The sequence below is a fragment of the Aotus nancymaae genome, unplaced genomic scaffold (assembly GCF_030222135.1).
Source record: "Aotus nancymaae isolate 86718 unplaced genomic scaffold, 86718_ANA_hifiasm-v0.15.2.pri h1tg000007l, whole genome shotgun sequence".
NCBI classification, from domain to species: Eukaryota; Metazoa; Chordata; class Mammalia; order Primates; family Aotidae; genus Aotus; species Aotus nancymaae.
The window spans coordinates 62,667,619-62,689,125 of record NW_026988418.1 but is presented as its reverse complement, the minus strand read 5'-3'; the positions used below and the strand labels follow the sequence as shown (position 1 = coordinate 62,689,125).

The 21,507-nt window shown below is 36.1% G+C and overlaps 1 protein-coding gene across 16 annotated transcripts in view; it reads right to left on the bottom strand.

Moving 5' to 3' along the window:
- ST7L (suppression of tumorigenicity 7 like) overlaps positions 1-21,507 on the bottom strand; it is a 101,836-nt gene that overhangs the window by 31,368 nt on the left and 48,961 nt on the right. For 11 of the 16 annotated variants that reach the window (XR_001109670.3, XM_064372710.1, XM_012466575.3 and 8 more), the window contains 2 exons: positions 6,116-6,266; positions 1,488-1,580 (listed from right to left, as the gene is read on the bottom strand). Coding sequence is in view for 15 of the 16 variants with exons in the window: in XM_064372710.1 (XP_064228780.1) it covers positions 1,488-1,580; positions 6,116-6,266 (244 nt within the window). In the remaining variant the exon portion in view is untranslated. The other 5 variants (XM_012466577.3, XM_012466582.3, XM_064372707.1 and 2 more) reach the window with 4 other exon arrangements.

The window sequence follows — 21,507 nt, the reverse complement described above, 5'->3', positions numbered from 1 at the left end:
GCAAAATCCCTCCTGAGATTTTGATATGGATTGTATTGACTGTATAGATCAATTTGGAGAGAACTGTCATCTAAATAATATTGGGGCCAGGCACCATGGCTCATGCCTGTAGGCGCAGCACTTTGGGAGGTTGAGGCAGGTGGATTGCTTGAGCCCGGGAGTTCGTGACCAGCCTGGACAACATAGCAAAACCCTGTCTCTACCAAAAATACAAAAATTAGCTGGGCATGGTGACATGCTCCTGTAATTCTAGCTACTCGGGAGGCTGAGGCACAAGAATTGCCTGAACCCAAGAGGTGGAAGTTGCAGTGAGCTGCAATTGCGCCACTGCACTGCATTCTGGGCAAGAGTGAGACTCGGTCTCAAATAAATAAATTAATTAAAAAATTGGGTCTTCCAATCCATCAAGTGTCTCTCCATTTAGTTTTTAATTTCTCTCAGCAATATTTTATAGTTTTTAGTGTACACATCTTATATTTCTTCTGTTAAATTTATTTCTAAGTAGTTTTTCTTTTTGTTGCTACTATGACTAGTATTGTTTTCCAAATTCAATTTTCAAATTGTTCACTGCTAGAACATAGACATACAATTAATTTTAGTATATTAATCTTATATTCTACAACTCTGTTGAATTCATTTATTAGTTCTAAGAGTATTTTATGGATTTCTCAGGATTTCCTACATAGAAGATCATGCTATCTGTGAATAAAGAGAGTTTTACTTCTTCCTTGTCAATATGAATGCCTCTTATTTATTTTCTTGCCTGGTAACTCCAGCTAGAACCTCTAGTACAATATTGAATAGAAGTGGTGACAACAGATATCCTTGCCCTATTCCTGATTTTAGGGGGAAAGCATTCAGTCTTTCACCATTAAGTATGTTAACTGTGGGTTTTTCAGATATATATATTTTTTTAAATCAGGTTGAGAAAGTCCCCTTCAATTTGTAGTTTGTTGAAAGTTTTTCTTTTTATCTTGAATGAGAGCCAGATTTTGTCAAATGCCTTTTTCCTGGATCTATTGTGCTTTATTCTATTAACACGGTACATTACATTTTCAGATATTAAATCAAACTTGCATTTGTGAGATAAATCCCATTTGGTCATGGTATATAAGCCTTTCTATATGTTGCTGGATTCAGTTTGCTAATATTTTGTTGAAGATGTTTGTGTCTATATTCATAAGGGCTGTTTTATTGTTTTTTTTGTATAATAAAGTTTGTGAAGGATTGACATTATTTCTTTTCTCAAGGTTTGTAAGATGACAGTTCTTTTTAGTATCTTTAATCTTGGTGTCCTTTGTTGCATCTAGCACACATTTTTGCTCAACAAATTAAATTATACAACTATGTCCCAGAAGGGGCTAAAACAGTATTTAAACAGTGTCTTGAATTTCAACCAAAGGCACTTTTAAAATGGAGAACACTATGATAAACAATCTAAACTTAAAACTATTTTTAAGTTTAGGAAAACTAAAATATTTACTTACGAGGTAATAGCTCTCTATCAGCTGTCTCTGTGCAGCTAGGATAAGGGTAAAATAGATGTCCTTTCTCTAATGGGTGTGGAATCATTCTAAAAGCTGAGAAAAAAAAGCATGTGTTGATACTCAATTCTGTCTTATTCGCCATCCTATACTATAGATTAAAGCTATTTTGGAGACAAATTTATATAAAAATTTCACATACTATTTTATTTTACTTTATTGTAGTGAGACATCTTAGATACAAGAAACAAAGTAAGCAAAATAATGAATAAGGGGAAGGATAAGATTTAGATAGTAGTGAATAGCCTAGTCTGGCTAGAGTAAAAGTACAGGGAATAGTAAATGAAACTGGCTGGGTCCTTCTGCTTCAGTCTCCTCATTACACACACAACTGCTAATTCCAAAGCAGAATTAATAATTCTGCTTCTTACAGAAATCTTCATATGACTGCAATGTGTCTAACTGTTTGGCCATTACTATTGGCAACCTAAAATAGTTTTCAATGGCTCCTAACTTCACACATGAGTTTCACCAAAGCCTTTTTTTTTTTTTTTTTTTTTTTTGAGATGAGGAGTTTTGCTCTTGTTACCCAAGCTGGAGTACAATGGTGTGATCTTGGCTCACTGCAACCTCTGCCTCCCAGGTTCAAGTGTTTCTCTTTCCTTAGCCACCCAAGTAGCTGGCATTACAGGTGTGCGCCACCACGCCCGGCTAATTTTTTGTGTTTTTAGTAGAAACGGGGTTTCACCATGTTAGCCAAGCTGGTCTTGAACTCCTGACCTCAGGTGATCCACCCACCTTGGCATCCCAAAGTACTGGGATTATAGGCATGAGCCACCACGCCCCGCCTCACCAAAGCTTTCTGTGAGCAGATCTTAATCTAGATCCGGGTCACCAAAGTATGGCCCTTTGGCCAGGTCTGGCCCACCATCTGTTTTTGTAAATAAAATTGTATTGGAACACAGTTATGCCATTCATTTACATATTGCCTAAGGCTGCTTTCATGTTACAAGAACTGAATAGCTGTGTGAAAGACTGTATGCCCGGCATCCCTCTCAAAACAAAAGACTGTATGCCCCACAAAGTCTAAAATATTTACTATTTAGCGCCTTATGGAAAAAGTTTGCCCACCCCAATCTAGATTATCACCAACTCTTATAGATTTGTTAAAGAAGAAATCCTTATTTATCTATTCCATTAGCTAAGTACATAAATCCTTAATATTTTAGATAGTTTCTTGGAAACTGTAACTTTAAGCGAAATGTCATATAATAAAACCAAGTTTACCATAGGCTAACTGATATAAACAAGAGTTAAGTTCCTTGGTCACAAAACATCACCAAACTTCTAAATAAAGATCCAAAATAATTCTTAAACATTGAAATAAATGTGAGCTATACATACGTTTAAGAAAGATTCATAAAAACAGGATCATTATTTACCCAATTATTTTAGTTCAGGGTCAAGCATGCCCAGAGCCTATCCTGGCAGCCCAGGGTGCAAGGGAGGAACCCACTGGAATGGACAGGATACCATTCCAGTATACCACTCACACACACCCCCACACTCACTCATACTGAGACAATTTAGACACACCAGTTAACCTAATGTGCACACCTTTGAGATGTAAGAGGAAACCCACACAGACATGGGAATACCTTGCAAACTTTATACAGACAGTGGCCCTGGCTGGGAATCTGGGTTGTTTTATTGTTTTTTTCTTATCAACATTATAATGAAATAATGTTGAATGAAACGACATTACTTGAGGGCCTGCTGTAGTCATCAAAATTGTGATAAGGTTTTTGCTTTTCCTTTTGTGTTTGGCTCTATGAACTTTTGTCATAATTGAGACTTTTATTTTCCACAGTTATTTGTCCAAAGTCACAGAGCAATTTAGTGATAACACAAATAATTGATCATGATTCATGAAATACAGTATAAATCATATGGTTGGGCACGATGGCTCATGCCCGTAATCCCTGCTCCTTTGGGAGGCCAAGGTGGAAGGACTGCTTGAGGCCAGGAGTTCAAAGACCAGCCTGAGCAACATAGCAAGATCCCATCCCTACATAAAAAGCAATAAAATAAGATAAAATCATGTACTTATTGAAAACCTATTTGCCAAGCAGAATGCCAGGCAGTGAAGACACATACAAAATGAATGAGACAGAATATCTGCTTTTGAGAAGCTTATGGACTCCTGGAGAAAAAGCAAAAGTAAGTTGAATTACTCAAAGACATTCAGTTTCTCAAGTATATAATCCCAATTTTATTAATATTTTCTTTAAAAACAAATACATATATATATGTATATGTGTGTGTGTGTATGTGTATATATATGAGAGAGAGTCTTGTATGTTGCCCAGATTGATCTCAAATTCCTGGTCTCAAGTGATCCTCCCGCTTCATCCTCCCTAGTGGAACTACAGGCATGAGTCACCACACTTGGCTCATCAGTTTTATTATTGTCATTGTCAAGCAGAGTGTCTGGCCTTTAGCAAATGGTTAATGCAGAGGTTCCCAAATTGGTTCAAGAATACATGAAGACAATTTCACTTGTTAATAGTGAGTCCAAACAACTTAAAAAATTTATCTTCTAATAATTTAGCAGCTATTTGGAAAATAGTATACATAAATTGAAAGAAAAAAGTCAATAAATCAATTTTCTTATTTCATTTTTAAATGACCATAATTTCTTACTAATGAAATATAGGTATGAGACTATTGGACACTGCACAACTTCTAAAACCTGGAATCACATTGGACACTACCATCCTCATTTCCTATTTCACATTGATTTTTGTGTGGCACTTGTTTTAATCACAGCAACTAACAAAACTCCAGCTTTGCAAAGATATAATAATATTGAAAGGAACAGAGAGTAGGATCTAATGTTGAAACTGTGAACTGTCTGGAGCTAATAGTTTAAGTGATATATGACAGATGTCAAATTATTATTATCATTATTTTTGAGACAAGTTCTTAGTCTATCACCCAAGCTGGAGTATAGTAGTGCCATCTTGGCTCACTACAGCCTCAACCTTTTGGGAGGTCTCAGCTTCCCAAAGTGCTGAAATTTCAGGCATGAGCCACCGTACCTAGCCTTGAATATTGTATTGTTGTGTTTCCACTGAAAATTTAAAATGTTCTACAGTACTCTTGTGAATTGCTGCAACATCCAAGGTGCCTCAGAGTAAAGTTAGGGAATTGAGGGGGGTTAATCAATTTTAGTGAATAAGAACTGAATTTATTTTTGAATTTTTATTGATAGCTGTGGTGTACTTTTCAAAAGAATTATGTGAATCCAACTGGTAAAATGTTTTAATTAAGCTTCTTCACTTTCTTGGTGGTTATAAGAAGCAACAATTAAAAGATCCAGTAATTAGTTTAAAACAATCCAATTTATTCTACAGAGAAGATTTATAAATGGCCAATAAACACATGAAAAGATGTTCAACATCACTAATCATCAGGGAAATGGAAAACACCACCACAATGAGATTCCACTTCACAGCCATTAGGATAGCTATTATTTAAAAAAAGAAAAAACACTAAAAATAACAAGTGTTGGCAAGGACGTGAAGAAATTGGAACTTTTCTGCCTTGCTGGTGGGAATGTAAAATGGTGCAGCTGCGATGAAGAAAAATACTACTGAGCTTCCTTAAAAAATTAAACATAGAATTTTATGATCCAGCAATTCCATTTCTGGGTATATACCCAAAAGAACTCAAAGCAGGAAATCAAACAGATATTTGTACACCAATATTTGTAGCAGCATTATTCACAATAGCCAAAAGGTAAAAACAACTCAAGTTTAATGGATATCTGTTCATTAACAGATTAATAGATAAACAGAACGTGGTATATACATACAATGAATTATTCAGACTTAAAAATGAAATTCTAACACAATATGAATGAATCTCAAAGATATTATGCTAAGTGAAAAAGGCCAGAAAAAAAAGAACAAAAATTATGTAATTCCATTTACATAAGGTACCTAGTCAAACTCATAGAGACAAAGTAGAATGGTGGCTGCCAAAGGCTAGAGGGAGGTGAGACTGGGGAGTTATTATTTAGTGGGTATAGAATTTCAGTTTGGGATAATGAAAAAGTTCTGTACATGGATAATGGTGATGTTTGTATAACACTGTGAATGTACATAATGCCATTGAACTGTACACTTAAAATAGTTAAAACATTATATTTTACAATAAAATAAAAAATAGATTGATATTAGTTATGAAAAAAATAGTTCCATGTCATATACATCTGAAAACAAAACAAAACAAAAAAAAGACCAATTTTTAAAATATTAGAGTAGCTCAACCACATTAAAAAGCTTGTAAGTCAAAGGGCCAAGTTTTCATTTTCTTTCCTTACAAATACGTAACTTGAATGAACATATGGCAGAATACCGTAACAGTTTCTCATTCTGCTTTTGTGGGATCAATATAACATTATGCATTTCTACCAATAAACCAAATATATCACCACTGATTTCCGTTCAAAATCAATCTGACCAACAAATCTTTATGGAAACCAGACAATCTCATTTAAAAAGACTGCCTGTGAATGCAATGAATAGTTAGAGAGATTAATGTTACTTTTGGAAAAGAATACTTACTGCCTTCCCATGTACACTGTAACAGATTAAGAGCACCTTCTATTCGCTTCCAGTGCTGAAGATGAGAGAAAGCGTAAGCAATTGCTTCACTATCACCCCGTTTCAGAATGTGTTCTGGAGGTAAAATTAAACTTTTCATCTCTAATAAATACTGAAAGAGAAACATACGTACATATACACACAACAGAAAAAAGAAAAATTAAATTGTGTTAAATTCAAACACCCACAAAAATGTAGATTCAGAATGTTATAAAGTCAAACTGATTTTTAAAAAACTAATTAAAATGACATGAAGATTCTATTGATAACATGTGCATAAAATGCTTCTATATGCAAATTATAAAAACTAGAATATTTCTATAGGTAAAAATAAGGTGATAAGTGGATATGTGTGGCCTGGCTAAATATAAAATGGAAACTCAAGCTGAGGAGATAATGTGAGAGCAAATATTTATTTTTCCAAAGAGGAATTAAATATAAAAATTACATATATTTTTAAAATTTATTTATTTTTAATTTTTAATTAAGCCATCTCCTACTGAATGGAAGAATTAAATATAAAAATTATAGGCCGGGCGCGGTGGCTCACGCCTGTAATCCCAGCACTTTGGGAGGCCAAGGCGGGTGGATCACGAGGTCAAGAGATCGAGACCAACCTGGTCAACATGGTGAAACCCCGTCTCTACTAAAAATACAAAAAATTAGCTGGGCATGGTGGTGCATGCCTGTAATCCCAGCTACTCAGGAGGTTGAGGCAGAAGAATTGCCTGAACCCAGGAGGCAGAGGTTGCGGTGAGCCGAGATTGTGCCATTGTACTCCAGCCTGGGTAACAAGAGCGAAACTGTCTCAGGAAAAAAAAAAAAAAAAATATATAAAATCCAGGCCAGGCACGGTGGCTCACGCCTATAATTCCAGCACTTTGGGACGCCAAGGTGGGCAGATCACGAGGTCAGGAGTTCAAGACCAGCCTAACCAACAGGATAAAACCTCATGTCTACTAAAAACACAAAATTAGCTGGGCGTGGTGGCGCACACTTGTAATCCCAGGAGGATGAGGCAGGAGAATTGCTAGAACCCAGGAGGTGAAGGTTGCAGTGAGTTGAGATTTTGCCACTGTACTCCAGTCTAGGAGACAGTGAGACTCCATCTAAAAAAAAAAAAAAATTACAAAATCCAAATTTAGAACAATATTTGTGGCAACATTCAATTCTTTTTTCTCTTACATTTTATAGGTAAAAGAACTTAATTGTGGAAAAGTTCAATTAAATTCATATTTACTGAGTTCAAAGTACTATGCTTGTTAGGGAATACCAAAGAACACCCTGCCTGTTCTCTGGAGCTACATAATGCAATGGAAAAGACAGATTTCTTAAGTGAATAATTATAACAAGACTATGCTGAGTGCTTTATTAGAGGTATAAACAATGTACAATATATAGGAATACAGATAGGGCATTAATTGTTTGAAGTTAGTTTTTAAATAACAGCTTTATTGAGATGTAATTCACATGCCTTAGAATTCACCCATTTAAAGCATACAATTCAAGGATTTTTAGTATATTCAGAGATATGTGCAACTATCACCAAAGTCAATTTTAGAACACTTTTATCACTTCAAAAGAAAATCCTGTACCCTTTAGTTACAACTCACTTTTCCCCTATTCCGCCACCCCCCTTAAGCAACCACTAACCTATCTTATATCTCTATAGATTTGCCTATTCTGGATATTTCATACAAATGGAATCATTTTGTGACTGGTTTCTTTCACTTAGCACAATGTTTTCACGGTTCACCCAGTTTGTAGCATGCACTGGTACTTGTGCCTCATTCCTTCTTATGGCTGAATAATATTGTGTTGTATGTATGGTATATATGTTCTGTTTATCTATTCATCAACTGACAGATATTTGGTTGTTTTCAGCTTTTGGCTATTATGAATAATGTTGTTATGAACACTCATGTATAAGTTTCAGAGTGAATATTTGTTTTCATTTCTCTTGGAGAAATGGAGTAGAATTGCTGGGTCATATGATAACTCTATGTTTAGGAAGTATTATGATTTAGGGTCTAGAAATAAACCACTTGATGGGATTTGAGCTGATATTTAAAGACAGGTAGAATGTGGATGAACAGACTGGGGAGTGAGGAGAACAACAGGAGGACATAAACAATTTATTCAAGAGGCCATCTTGAATAAAGGCATTCAACCAAGAGAGCATAGTGCAGGATGCATTTAATGTTCCTGTTAAAGAAGTTATAGTTTATCAATTCTTCTTCAGATATGAACCTAAATTTTATCTTAAACTCCTAATGAAAATACTTGTACTAATATTATCATTTATAACAAAAGCATTCTAATCACAGTTACTATACCAATCGAAATGTACTAATTATATGTAGAAAGATACAAAATTAACTATTTGTACATCATCTTTCCTATTAGTCAACTTAAAACAAAACCTTAAAAACCATATTTAGTTAGCTAAATACTTTGGAGACATTCTGGTCTCCAAAGACTGAGACCAGAATGCACTTGCCCTTCTAGAACAGGTTTGAAATAACCTCTTTGGTTCCAAACAATTTAATATCAAATTGTGTTGTAAGATACAAACTATATTGACTTCTCTCATAACATATAAAAAAAAAAATTCCAGAGGTGTCTCAAAAGATACATTCTCACATTTCAAATTCTAGTTCCTCAGGTGGTTATACAAACTGATGGGATAACATATATTAGAGAGCTGAATTTGTGAAACACTTTGTAAAACTGCTACAAGCAATAAAGACTCTAGGAAGACTCTTAAAAACAAAAAGCTGTAGTAGTTTTGAAATTTAAGCCTTAAGTTATTTAATCAATATACATGTACTCCTCATATTATATCTAAAATAATTTTTCGGTTTACAAAATGTGCCTTTCCAACACTTACTAAGTTTAATGCCCATCTTTAATTACTCTTACTCTTGATGCCTTTGGCTCTATTCTCAAAGTGTAAGAATGTAGTCTGCTCATCGATTTATTTTAGCAGATGTCACAAACTATGAGATTATTTACTAATCCAGTTTGGGGACTTAACATTTCCCATTCAGTTTCTTAAAGGAATGCAGCAGAGGTTGCGTCCTGGTAAAGCAAAGCCCATTTGCTGCCTGGTTGGGTTCTCTCCCCTTAGTTCCTTGGGCCTATATTCAGGCGGGTAATATTCTTTCTAATCCCCTCTAATCCTCGCCCATTTTTTTAAAACACAGTAAAAGATCACTCACACCAGGCGGCTGTGGGAAAATGGACTCAAATAGCTGACCTCTGACATGACTCCTTATGTTCTTTGCAAGTGCATAAGAGCTTCTTCCATAGGAAGCAAAGAAAATATGGCAATCACAGTGCAATTGCCATCATAAAAAGAATATTGAGTTTTCAGAAGAAAACTGCATAATACTTAAACCAGGTTCTTTCTATTAAAATTCTGTTTCATTTCACAGATAAGAGACAAAATATCCCAAATCATTTTCAATGAATTTTAGAACTCAGAAGACTTAAACCCCAACATGCTAAGTATTTAGTATATTCGTAACCATTTAGCAAATGTAAGCAAAGATACTTAGTTAACAATTATTCAGTAAAACTTACATTATAAAAAATAACAATTTGATGTGTCAAGAAAATACTTTTTAAAACAGCAACTATAACCTAATTTTTTTACTGTTTAATAATGTAAGTGATAATTCAGGTGGTAAATAAACACACATGGCATACTTATTAGGAAATTATACTTCAAGATTTTACATTTTAAAATATTTGCTATTTAATCATTTAAAAAATCTTCCTTGGCCTGGCACGGTGGCTCACACCTGTAATCCCAACACTTTGGGAGGCCGAGGCAGGTGGATCACAAGGTCAGGAGTTCAAGACCAGCCTGGCCAAGATGGTGAAACCCTGTCTCTACTCAAAATATAAAACTTAGTTGGGCGTGGTGGCGGGTGCCTGTAATCCCAGTTACTTGGGAGGCTGAAGCAGAGAACTGCTTGAACCTGGGAAGCAGAGGTTGCAGTGAGCCGAGATTGCACCACTGCACTCCAGCCTGGGCAACAGAGCAAGGCTCCATCTCTCAAAAAAAAAAAAAATTAAAAAAAAAAACTTCCTTATGCTAGCTTTTTATTGAAAATAATTATTTATTATTATTGGTGGTCCTACCCACGAGCAAATATCCTTTCCAATTTGACTTTAAAACAAAACAATTTATCAATTCCTGATTAGACACTGAAATGTGATCCCCAAAATGTAAGACAAAAATTTCAATTTAAGGAAAATGTATATTAAGTAAATTATAAGATTATTATTTATTTTTTGGGAGGCTGAGGTGGGCAGATCACGAGGTCAGGAGATCGAGACCATCCTGGACAACATGGTGAAACCGTCTCTACTAAAAATGCAAAAAAATAAGCTGGTCGTGGTGGTGCATGCCTGTAGTTCCAGCTACTCAGGAGACTGAGGCAGGAGAATTGCTTGAACCCAGGAAGCAGAGACTGCAGTGAGCCAAGATCATGCCACTGCACTATAGACTGGGTTACAGTGAAAGACTCTGTCTCAAAAAAAAAAAAAAGATTATTATTTATCTCCTTCCCAATCTGCTACTCAGGAATTTCCGCTACTCGGCATAGGCTGTAACTTATTACACTATAAAAACCATATTCTAAAAATTCTACTATGGTGCCTAGCATATTACACTAAAAGCAAGTATTAAAATACTTATTAACTGAGTTAATCTGATACATACAGCTGAAATGTCTTCAAATTCATACTTATATTTTAGTTTTTACCAAAAATATATTTTAACTCTCTGGGAAAACTAAAACCAAACAAATATAAAAACAAAAAACTCTACTACTCCGACTTTACTTCTCTAAGAAAAATATAAAAGATTTAAAACTGACCGATGATTTTTTTGGTCTTTTTTTTCTGCTTAGTAAAGTATATGCTCAGTGTACAAAAATAGAAATGTAACAGAGCTAAGTAGTAGAAAATAATATGTTTGGAGAATAAAAAAATAAAGAAACCAAAGACAGGGAATGGTGGCACATGCCTGTAGTCCCAGCTACTCAGGAGGCTAAGGCAGGAGGACAGCTAAACCTCAGGAGTTTGAGGACCCTGCAAAAAAAAAAAAAAAAGACAATCTGATTTATGTTTGTCTGGATTTCTTTTTTTTATGCATAATACATCTTGCACCTCCTTTCCTGTCTCTACAAAGATCTAACTTTTTTTTTTTTTGAGATGGTTTTGCTCTTGTCACCCAGACTGGAGTGCAATGACGTGATCTCAGCTCACTGCAAACTCTGCCTCCCAGGTTTCAAGGAATTCTCCTGCCTCAGCCTCCTGAGCAGCTGGGATTACAGGCATGCGCCACCACTCCCGGCTAATTTTTTATTTTTAGTAGAAATGGGGTTTCACCATGTTGACCAGACTGGTCTCGAACTCCTGACCTCAGGTAATGCGTCTGCTTCAGCCTCCCAATATGCTAGGATTACAGGCGTGAGCCACAGCTCCTAGTCGATCTAACATTATAAATTATTGTATGGTATTACATTTAAAGCTGAGTTATTTCATTAGTAAATATGGTCATGGTGAAATCACACTGTTATCCTTAAAAGGTAAAAAAATTGTATTATTAAGCAAAACTTGTACAAATAGTTATGTAAACTGGCTTTAAAATGTCAAGAAATGGGGAGGCCAAGTCGGGTGGGATCATGAGGTCAAGACATCGAGACCATCCTGGCCAACACGGTGAAACCCTGTCTCTACTAAAACTACAAAAGTTAGCTGGGCGTGGTGGTACGTGCCTGTAGTTCCAGCTACTTGGGAGGCTGAGGCAAAAGAATTGCTTGAACCCGGGAGGCGGAGGTTACAGTGAGCTGAGATTGTACCACTGCACTCCAGCCTGGTAACAGAGCAAGACTCTGCCTAAAAAAAAAAAAAAAAAAAAAAAAAAAAATTCAAGAAATGATGGTTAAAATTTTACTTTTTTTTTGAGACGGAGTTTCGCTCGTTACCCAGGCTGGAGTGCAATGGCGCGATCTCGGCTCACCGCAACCTCCGCCTCCTGGGTTCAGGCAATTCTCCTACCTCAGCCTCCTGAGTAGCTGGGATTACAGGCATGAGCCACCATGCCCAGCTAATTTTTTGTGTTAGTAGAGACGGGTTTTCACCATGTTGACCAGGATGGTCTCGATCTCTTGACCTCATGATCCACCCGCCTCGGCCTCCCAAAGTGCTGGGATTACAGGCTTGAGCCACCGCGCCCGGCCTAAAATTTTACTTTTTTTGACACAGGTAACTCACTCTGTCACTCAGGCTGGAGTGCAGTGGTACGATCATAGCTCACTGCAGCCTCGACCTCCTGGGCTCAAGCAATCCTCCCATCTCAGCCTCCTTAGTAGCTGGGACTACAGGTGCACACCACAACATTTGGCTAACTTTTTTATTTTTATTTTTGTAGAGAAAGGGTTTCACTGTGTTGCCCAGGATGATTTCTAACTCCTGGGCTCAAGTGATCCTCTCATCTTGGCCTTTTAGGCCAAACTGCTGGGATTAAAGGTGTGAGCCACTGTGTCCAGCCTACTTTCTTAAACTTAGATAGACTTAAAGCAATGTAGTTCTAAACTACAGACATGTCTGTTTCTCAGTATTTACTGAGTGCTTATATAGGCTAGGCAGAGTATTGGACATAAAATGATAAGACAAGTGTCCTGCTTTTGTTTACAGGGAACTAAGGGAGAAATATATAAACAGACCAATTGAAAAAAAAAGATATGATTGAAGTACTGAAGGAACAGAGAAGAGAAAGCTGTTATCTCTTCTTGGGAAAACTAGAAAAAACTCCTTATAAAGGAGACAACAGATGAGCAGGGTCTTAAAGAATGAGTAGAAACTTGCCAGGTGGAGAAGACAATGGCAGTGAGCTATGATAAGGCATGACCAATCCAGGGAACAGTGACACTGGAAATAATGAGCAAAGCAGAGTAAGGAGTAAGGCTAGAAACAGACACTGGCCCAGAATATGAAGGGCTTTTATATGAGTAATACTAAGAGGTTGGTCCTTATCCTGTAGGCAGTAGGGAACAAGCAGAGGTCTTTCAGCAGGGTAAGACTTGCTATTTAGATAGATTATTCTGGCAATAGCTGGAATGGAGAAGGGCTGATGGCACAAAGACCAGTAAGGAATCTGTTTTAAAAGTCCACACAAGAGATGGTAAAGTATTTCAGATTCTTTCTATATCTATCTCTACATGTTTAGAAATGCATAGATAATGTCTGCCAATATATACACTGAACAGCAACAGGTAGTTACTTCAGAGAAGTAGAATTGGTAGGGAGAGAACAGGAGATTTCTACTTTGTAAACTTCTGAAGAGTCTGAATTTTTAAAAAGTATCTATTACTTTTTTTCTAATAATAATACAATTTTTAAAGTATGGGTAATAAAGGCAAACAATGGTCAGTGACAGTGAGGATGGGATAGTTGGCTAGATCTAAAAAGCATTTCAAGGTTATAATATGAGTTGGTAATTTGGAAATGGCAGAGGTAAAGGTTAATGAAGAGGATAATAAAGCCATAAATAAAAATCTAGAAATAAAAAAAGAGAGGGGGAGTTTGGCAGTTTGAAGAAAAGACATCGAATTTTAAAAATTCAGTTTGAGACACATTAAAGCATCTGAGGTACTTATCATATGTGATTTCCACAACTAAATGGAAACACTAAGTCTACAGACAAAGAAAGAAGTCAAAGTTAAAAGACACAGATTTAGAAATTATCAGCAAATAAAATAGAGCTGATGATACAAACCAAAGCTAGGACCTAATATGTGCTATATTATGTTTAAATCAGCCTATTGTATGTAATGAGAAATTGCTGGGGACAATTTTAACTAGTATTCAACTATGAACAATACATCAAATGAGTAAAGCAAGAAAGTTTAGCCTCTTGCTTTTCACTAAAAATATAATTATTAAGACTCCTTTGGAAGCTATGGTTGAAGACATAATGATGTATGGTCTACTGGGTTCTTTTATGACTCTAAAGCCGTATCTATGCTTACACTCAAATTTACTTTAATTTTGAACTGCTTTGATCTTTATAATTTATCTTTAGATTACTTTTTTCTATTACTTTGTAAATCTTACAACAGCTTTTGACCAAAAGCAATATAATTCTGACCTGAAGTAATGATAATGCTTTATAATCTTCCTCTTAAAAGCAGAGGTTAAAGAAAAATCTCTCTGAAGGCATCTGAAATTAAGGTACTTTGCTCTTGATCAGTCATGCACACAAAGAACCAATTTATCTCTGCAATTAGTTTTCTCAGTGCACATTCTATGAGATTGGACAGGCAGGCCGAATGCAGAGTCCACATCGGTATGTATTGGGGGAGACTAAAGACAGTTCCCAGATAGAAAACAAACAGAACTGCCATGTGAATAAACTGAAAGAAAACATAATACTACCTACCAGTTTCAGGAGCAAAGGAAAGTGACTTACACTGAAGGGAAAAAGGAAAGGAGGCTAGAGAGGGCATTTGCTACAAGAAAACTCCTTTCCACATCATCCTACAGAGCCACACCTCAAGATAATAAGCATTTCATATCTCAACTCTTCTACTTAGGCCACAGTACAACATGGCCTAAGGGATGTTGGCCCAAGGGAAAGGCAAAGGTTTCATTGTGCTCTAAGTTTGGGTCACAGAATTAAACACCACTCCTCCTTTCCTCTCTTTATTCCTGCTATGCCACTCAGAATCTCAACTGAGCACCTATTTCCCTTTTATCTTTTAAATATGCTGGTGCTATGATATAAGTAGTTTAGCCAATGAAATACAAGCCTACTGCTAAAGAGCTACTATCGGCCAGGTGCGGTAGCTCACGCCTGTAATCCCAATACTTTGGGAGGCCAAGGCAGGTAGATCATCTGAGGTCAGGAATTTGAGACCAGCCTGGCCAACATGGTGAAACCCCGCCTCTACTAAAAATACAAAAATTAGCCAGGCATAATGGCAGGTGCCTGTAATCCTAGCTACTTGGGAGGCTGAGGCAAGAGAATCACTTGAACCTGGGAGGCAGAGGCAACAAGAGCAAACTCCGTCTCAAAAAAACTAAAAAAGAGCTACTATCTTTTAGGGTGGATAAGACTTGTAGCATTCTACAGGTTTCCATTTCTGATCAACTAGAACGGATTTTACTTTCTATGTATCATTTATTTTTAAAATTTCCCCTGCACTTAAAAGTTTCCAGGTATAGTCTACTTTCTTGGCAGCACAACACTAAAAAGTTTTCTTAAGAAATCAGAAATAGTATGTAAAATAAGAAATAGTAACTTTTATTTACTTTATTTTATTTTATTTTTTTTGAGACAGAGTTTTACTCTTATTGCCCAGGCTTGAGTGTAATGGTGCAGTCTCAGCTCACTGCAACCTCCTCCTCTAGTAGAGACAGGGTTTCACCATGTTGGCTAGGCTGGTCTTGAACTCCTGACCTCAGATAATCTACCCATCTGGCCTTCCAAAGTGCTGGGATTACAGATGTGAGTCAACGTGTCCAGCTGAAATAGTAACTTTTAAATGCTACAGATAACATATTCCTAAATATGTACTCCAGTTATACAGATTTACTAAATGTACTTTTGTTACTGCTTTGTTTCTTACTCTTCTACTTTACTCTTGCCCTAAGGGCTTCTTCTGTAAGACACAAATAAACTGTTTTCAGGGTATTGTAACTAATTCAAATTAGTTATTACTTAACTATTATTATGTTATTAGCTAATTCAAATTAGTTAATTCCTAACTATTTCAATATCTTCACTGTTACCTCATCTCAACAAAGGAATCTCCAAATCTTATACATTCTAACACTATAAGCACTAAAATAACATACACAAAGAAACAAACACTGGAACAGCTCAAAGATGGGCCAGGTGCAGTGGCTCATGCCTGTAATCCCAGCACTTTGGGAGGCCAAGGTGGGCAGATTGCCTGAGCCTAGGAGTGCAAGACCAGCCTGGGCAACATGGCAAAACCCTACCTCTACAAAAAATGCAAAAATTAGCTGGGTGTCAGGCACCTATAGTCCCAACTACTTGGGAGGCTTAGGTGGGAGGATAACTTGAGCCCACCAGGTCGAGGCTGCAGTGAGTCGTGATCATGCCACTGTACTCCAGCCTGGATGACAGAACAAAACCCTGTCTCAAAAAAAAAAAGAAGGGTAACAGAAATAAAGTGACAACCACCATGATAACCAATAATACTGCCTGATGCTCAGAAGCCATGTTAAGCACTTCACATATATTATTATCTAATTTAATCAGAAGGCAAGATACTTTTACAATGCTTTCCATGCTAAGTCAAATTCTTTTTTCTTTATTGAAGTTTAATTTTAAACACATAGATCTTAAATATGCAGCGTGATGCGTTTTGACAAATGTAGACAAGTAATGCCCAAATCAAGACATTTTTTTTTCTTTCTTTTTTTTTTTTTGAGACACTGTTGCTCTGTTGCTGGGGCTGGAGTGCAGTGGTGCAATCTAGGCTTACTGCAACCTCTGCCTCCTGGATTCAAGTGATTCTTCTGCCTCAGCCTCCTGAGTAGCTGGGACTACAGGTGTGTGCCACCATGCCCAGCTAATTTTTTGTATTTTTAGTAGAGATGGGGTTTCACCATGCTGGCTAGGCTGGTCTGGAACTCCTGACCTCAAGATCTGCCCACCTCAGCCTCCCAAAGTGCTGGGATTACAGGCGTGAGCCACTGGGCCCAGCTATCAAAATATATCTTCTATCACTCCAGAAAGTTCTCCTTTCCTGTTAATGTCTCACCTGACCACCTGAGGCAATATTCTGATTTCTATCACCACAGATCACTTTTTGCCTTTTCTTGAATTTCACATAAATGGAATCATTCAGTATGTACTTATTTATACATCATATTTTTTGTTTCATTCATGTTTTGCTTGTATCAGGTCTTTTTATTGCTGAATACTACTGTATAGTAATTTCTTTATTTATCTGTTGATGGACATTGGGGTTGTTTCTAGTTTGGGGCTATTATAAATAAAACTGCTAAGATATTCGTGTTCAACTCTTCTTGTGGACATATGATTTCATTTCTCTTGGGTAGGATTGCTGGGTCACAGGTTGAAGCATATATGTAATTGTATCACAGATTGCCAGCTTTCCAAAGTGGTTGTACCATTTTGTAATCTTAGTAGCAACGTATGAAAGTTCTGACTTCCACATTCTTACTGACATTCTATCAGTCTTTTAAATTTTAGTCATTCTGGTAGATGTGAAAGTATTACTTCATGATTTTACATTGCATTTCTCTGATAACTAGTGATGCTGAACATCTTTTTTTCTTTTTTTGCCTGCTTCATTTTACCTTCATATGAACATCTCTTTATGTATTATTAGACACTCCAATTTTTTCTTTTGCAGTATCTGTTCAAGGCTTTTGCCCATTTTTTAATATTGTGTTTTTTAAAAATATTTATATATTTTGGATATGAGCCCTTTGCCAGATAACATACTACAAATATTTTTTTCCTATCTATGGCTTCCCTTTTTGTCTTAACACTGTCTAAGATGAGCAGACTTTTAAAATTTTGATGAAGTTCAATTTTTAATTGTCTTCTCTTATAATTGCCTTTTATGTCCTAGGAAATCTTTCTTTACCCCCAACTTTCAAAGATAGTCTTGGATGTTTTGGTCTAGATGTATAGTTTTAGTTTTTATATTTAGATTAATGACACATTTCAAATTAATTTTTGTGTACGCTATGTGAAAAAATTCATGATTCCCCCCACCACATTTAGACATCCAGATGTTCCAGTATCATTTGTTGAAGAAGTTCCATTCCCCCATTGAATTGCATTGGTGCTTTTGTCAAAAATCAATTGACAGTATATATGTGGATGTTTTGGGACTTTCCATTCTGTTATTTTGGTTTTTATAGTAATTATTTTAAATTTGAATATAAAATAATATTTAGAATTTGGCTACAGATGCTTACTTTAAAAATCTTCAATAAAATATTACAGCAAGTTATTGTTAGATCTTAAAGTTGGACAATATTATGCTAACTGATGTGTGAAGTGTCATACTAAGAATAGTTACATCTATAATACATCACTGACACTCATGGATCAAACATTTATAATTTCTATTCTTTGTGGGAGCTCTAAATATCCATGATGTATCGCAGCCATCATTTTGCTAAGGCACAAATTTGAAAAATGTGCTTTGAGGCTTGTGCACGCATGTGAATGATATACCTAATAAATACATCTAGCAGCCCCTTCAGCATCCATATCTCAGCAAGGTTTGTGACCCATTCTCATGTTTACATTTCATAGGTGAAAATACATGTAATAGTGGTATTTTCAAATATGGACATTCACAATGGTTTTGGATCACACTAATCAAGAGTGTCAATGGTCTACTGTAATAATAATGTTAAAGAATACCTTATAATGAACAGATAAATAGAATACCTTTAATTTAAAACAAAAACAAATTTAGGCCACACAGTGACTCAAGCCTGTAATCCTAGCACTTTGGGAGGCTGAGGCAGGAGGATTCCTTGAGCCCAGGAGTTTAAGACCAGCCCAGGCAACATAGGGAGACCCTGTCTCTTATAAATACATACATACATACATACATATATAGGGCCAGGCACTGTGGCTCACGCCTGTAATCCTAGCACTTTGGGAGGCCGAGGTGGGCAGATCACGAGAGCAAGAGATTGAGGCCATCCTGGCCAACATGGTGAAACCCCGTCTCTACTGAAAATACAAAAAATTAGCCAGGCATGATGGCAGGCGCCTGTACTCCCAGCTATTCGGGAGGCTGAGGTGGAAGAATGGCTTGAACTCAGGAGGCAGAGGTTGCAGTGAGCCAAGATTGCGCCACTGCACTCCAGCCTGGCAACAGAGCAAGACTCTGTCTCAAAAAAAAAAAAAAAAAAAAGACTATATGAATAAAAGTTTAAAAATATGCAACTTGAACATATATCTGTCCAAAGAAGAAATATAAACCACCAATAAACACATTAAAGTGATGCTCAATATCATTAGTCATTAGGGAAATACAAAACAAAATGGTAACAAAATATCACTTCATACCCATTAGGATAACTATAATCAAAAAGACAGATAATAATAAGTGTTGGCACAAACGTAGAGAAACTAGAACTCACACATTCCTGAGGGAATGTAAAATAGTGCAGCTACTTTGCAAAACAGTTTGGCTGTTTCTCAAAACAATTAAACAGAATTACTTATGATCTATCAGTTCCACTTCTAGGTGTATACTCGAAGAGAAGTGAAAAATCTATGTTCACACAAAAACTTGTACATCAATGTTCAAAAAAGCATTATTCATGCTAGTCAAAAAGTGAAGCCAACCCATATGTCTCTCAGTTAATGAATGGATAAACAAAATGTGGTACAATGGAATAGTATGCAACCATAAAATGACGGAAGAACTGAAACATGCTACAGTATGCTAAGTGAAAGAAGTCAGACACAAAAGGCCACTATTATATGATTCAATTTATATGAAAAGTCTAGAATAGGCAAATACATAGAGACGGAAAGTAGATTAGTGGTTGCAAGGGACTACTAACAGGTACTTCTTTCTGGAAAAGATTCTAGGATTAAATAGTGGTAATAAATTTATAATCTTGTGAATATACTAAAACCACTGAAATGTATCCTTTAAAAGTAAATATTATAGTATGTAAATTATCTCAATAAAAAAGACAGTATCTATAAAACTATTTGATGGTTGGATAAGAAAAGTGTGAGATACCAGAATTAATGAAACAGAATGCTGTGGAATATTTAAGATATATGAAACATTTTCTACTGAAAATAAAACTGGCAATTCATATAGTAGCTGAAAGGTACACAACTTTTTTGTGTCTGACAACTAAAAATAAAGTCCATTGAACCAAAGCCATAGCTAAATAATGAAGAATAAGTAAAAAACCATGAACACATGCTGTTCTAATTTTTTTACTGTGGTACTATCAGTGACTATACACTGAAATTCATTTAGTAGAATTTTAAAAAATCTAAACAAGCTATCAATATTAATGAAATACCTAAATTCATAGCCTGAAGAAATTTATATGATCTTTCTCTATTGCACTTCTAATAGTTTCCAGCTTTAACAAATTGAATAGCTCTAGACCTACAGCCATTTCTGTTGTAGTTATGTGGAAAGTAGCCAAAAAAAATTTCTTTCTAAAACAGCTTTGTCCTTTGTCATTTTACTGCTAAGATTCATACAACCATTTGCATAATAAATTTGTGAGAATAAAAGATTTATAGATATACATATATTTGAAATGCCACTGCTCCTTAGGTTAAATAAGTTACCATGACCAAGACTTCTTCTTGAAGTCTGAAGAAGAAAACCCCTAAATCCCTTTATGTTTGCTTGCTTCCAGCTGACGGTCAGGAACAGAGACCATAACTGAAGAAAAAGAGGGGGTCTGTACATACTTCATCACTTGTAAAACCCTAGCAAAAACAGCCAGCCACAAATTCCAGAGCTCTCCCAGTTCATATAACATCAATGTTATTTAAGTGGGATGTTATTCAGGTTGGTGAAGCTTAAAATTTCTCCAAAAAACTGGCCGGGCACAGTACTTCACACCTGCAATCCCAGCATTTTGGGAGGCCAACGTGGGTGGATCAATTGAGGTCAGGAGTTCGAGACCAGCCTGGCCAACATGGTGAAATCCCATCTATACTAAAAATATGAAAATTAGCTAGGCATGGTGGTGCAAGTCTGTAGACCCAGTTACTCAGGAGGCTGAGGCAGGAGAATCACTTGAATCCAGGAGGCAAAGGTTGCAGTGAGCGGAAATCGCCCCACAGCATTCCAGCCTGGGTGACAGAGCGAGACTTCATCTCAAAAAAAAAAAACCACAAAAAACAATTCTCCAAGAAACCTTAATAATTATTGTGTTTGATAATACTTGGCTTAAAGGATCTATCTACAAACAATAATGTAAGTTTACAGCACCACTCTACTTAGCAGGATATTTTGAATTGTCAACTGCTTTGATATTCAGTTGAGGGGAAAATAGGTAAATTTCTACCTATAAATAAAAATAATTTTAAAGTGTTAAAATTTATCTATATCTATATAGTTTTACTGAGGCATATTTTATGTATCCCAAAATTCATGTTTGTAACTACAGACATATCTTGGACGAATTGCAAGTTCACTTCCAGATCATTGCAATAAAGCAAATATCAAAATAAAGCAAGTCACACGAATTTTTCCATTTCCCATGGCATACAAAAGTTACTTTGCCCAGATCCACCATAGGAATCACTATGTATGGGA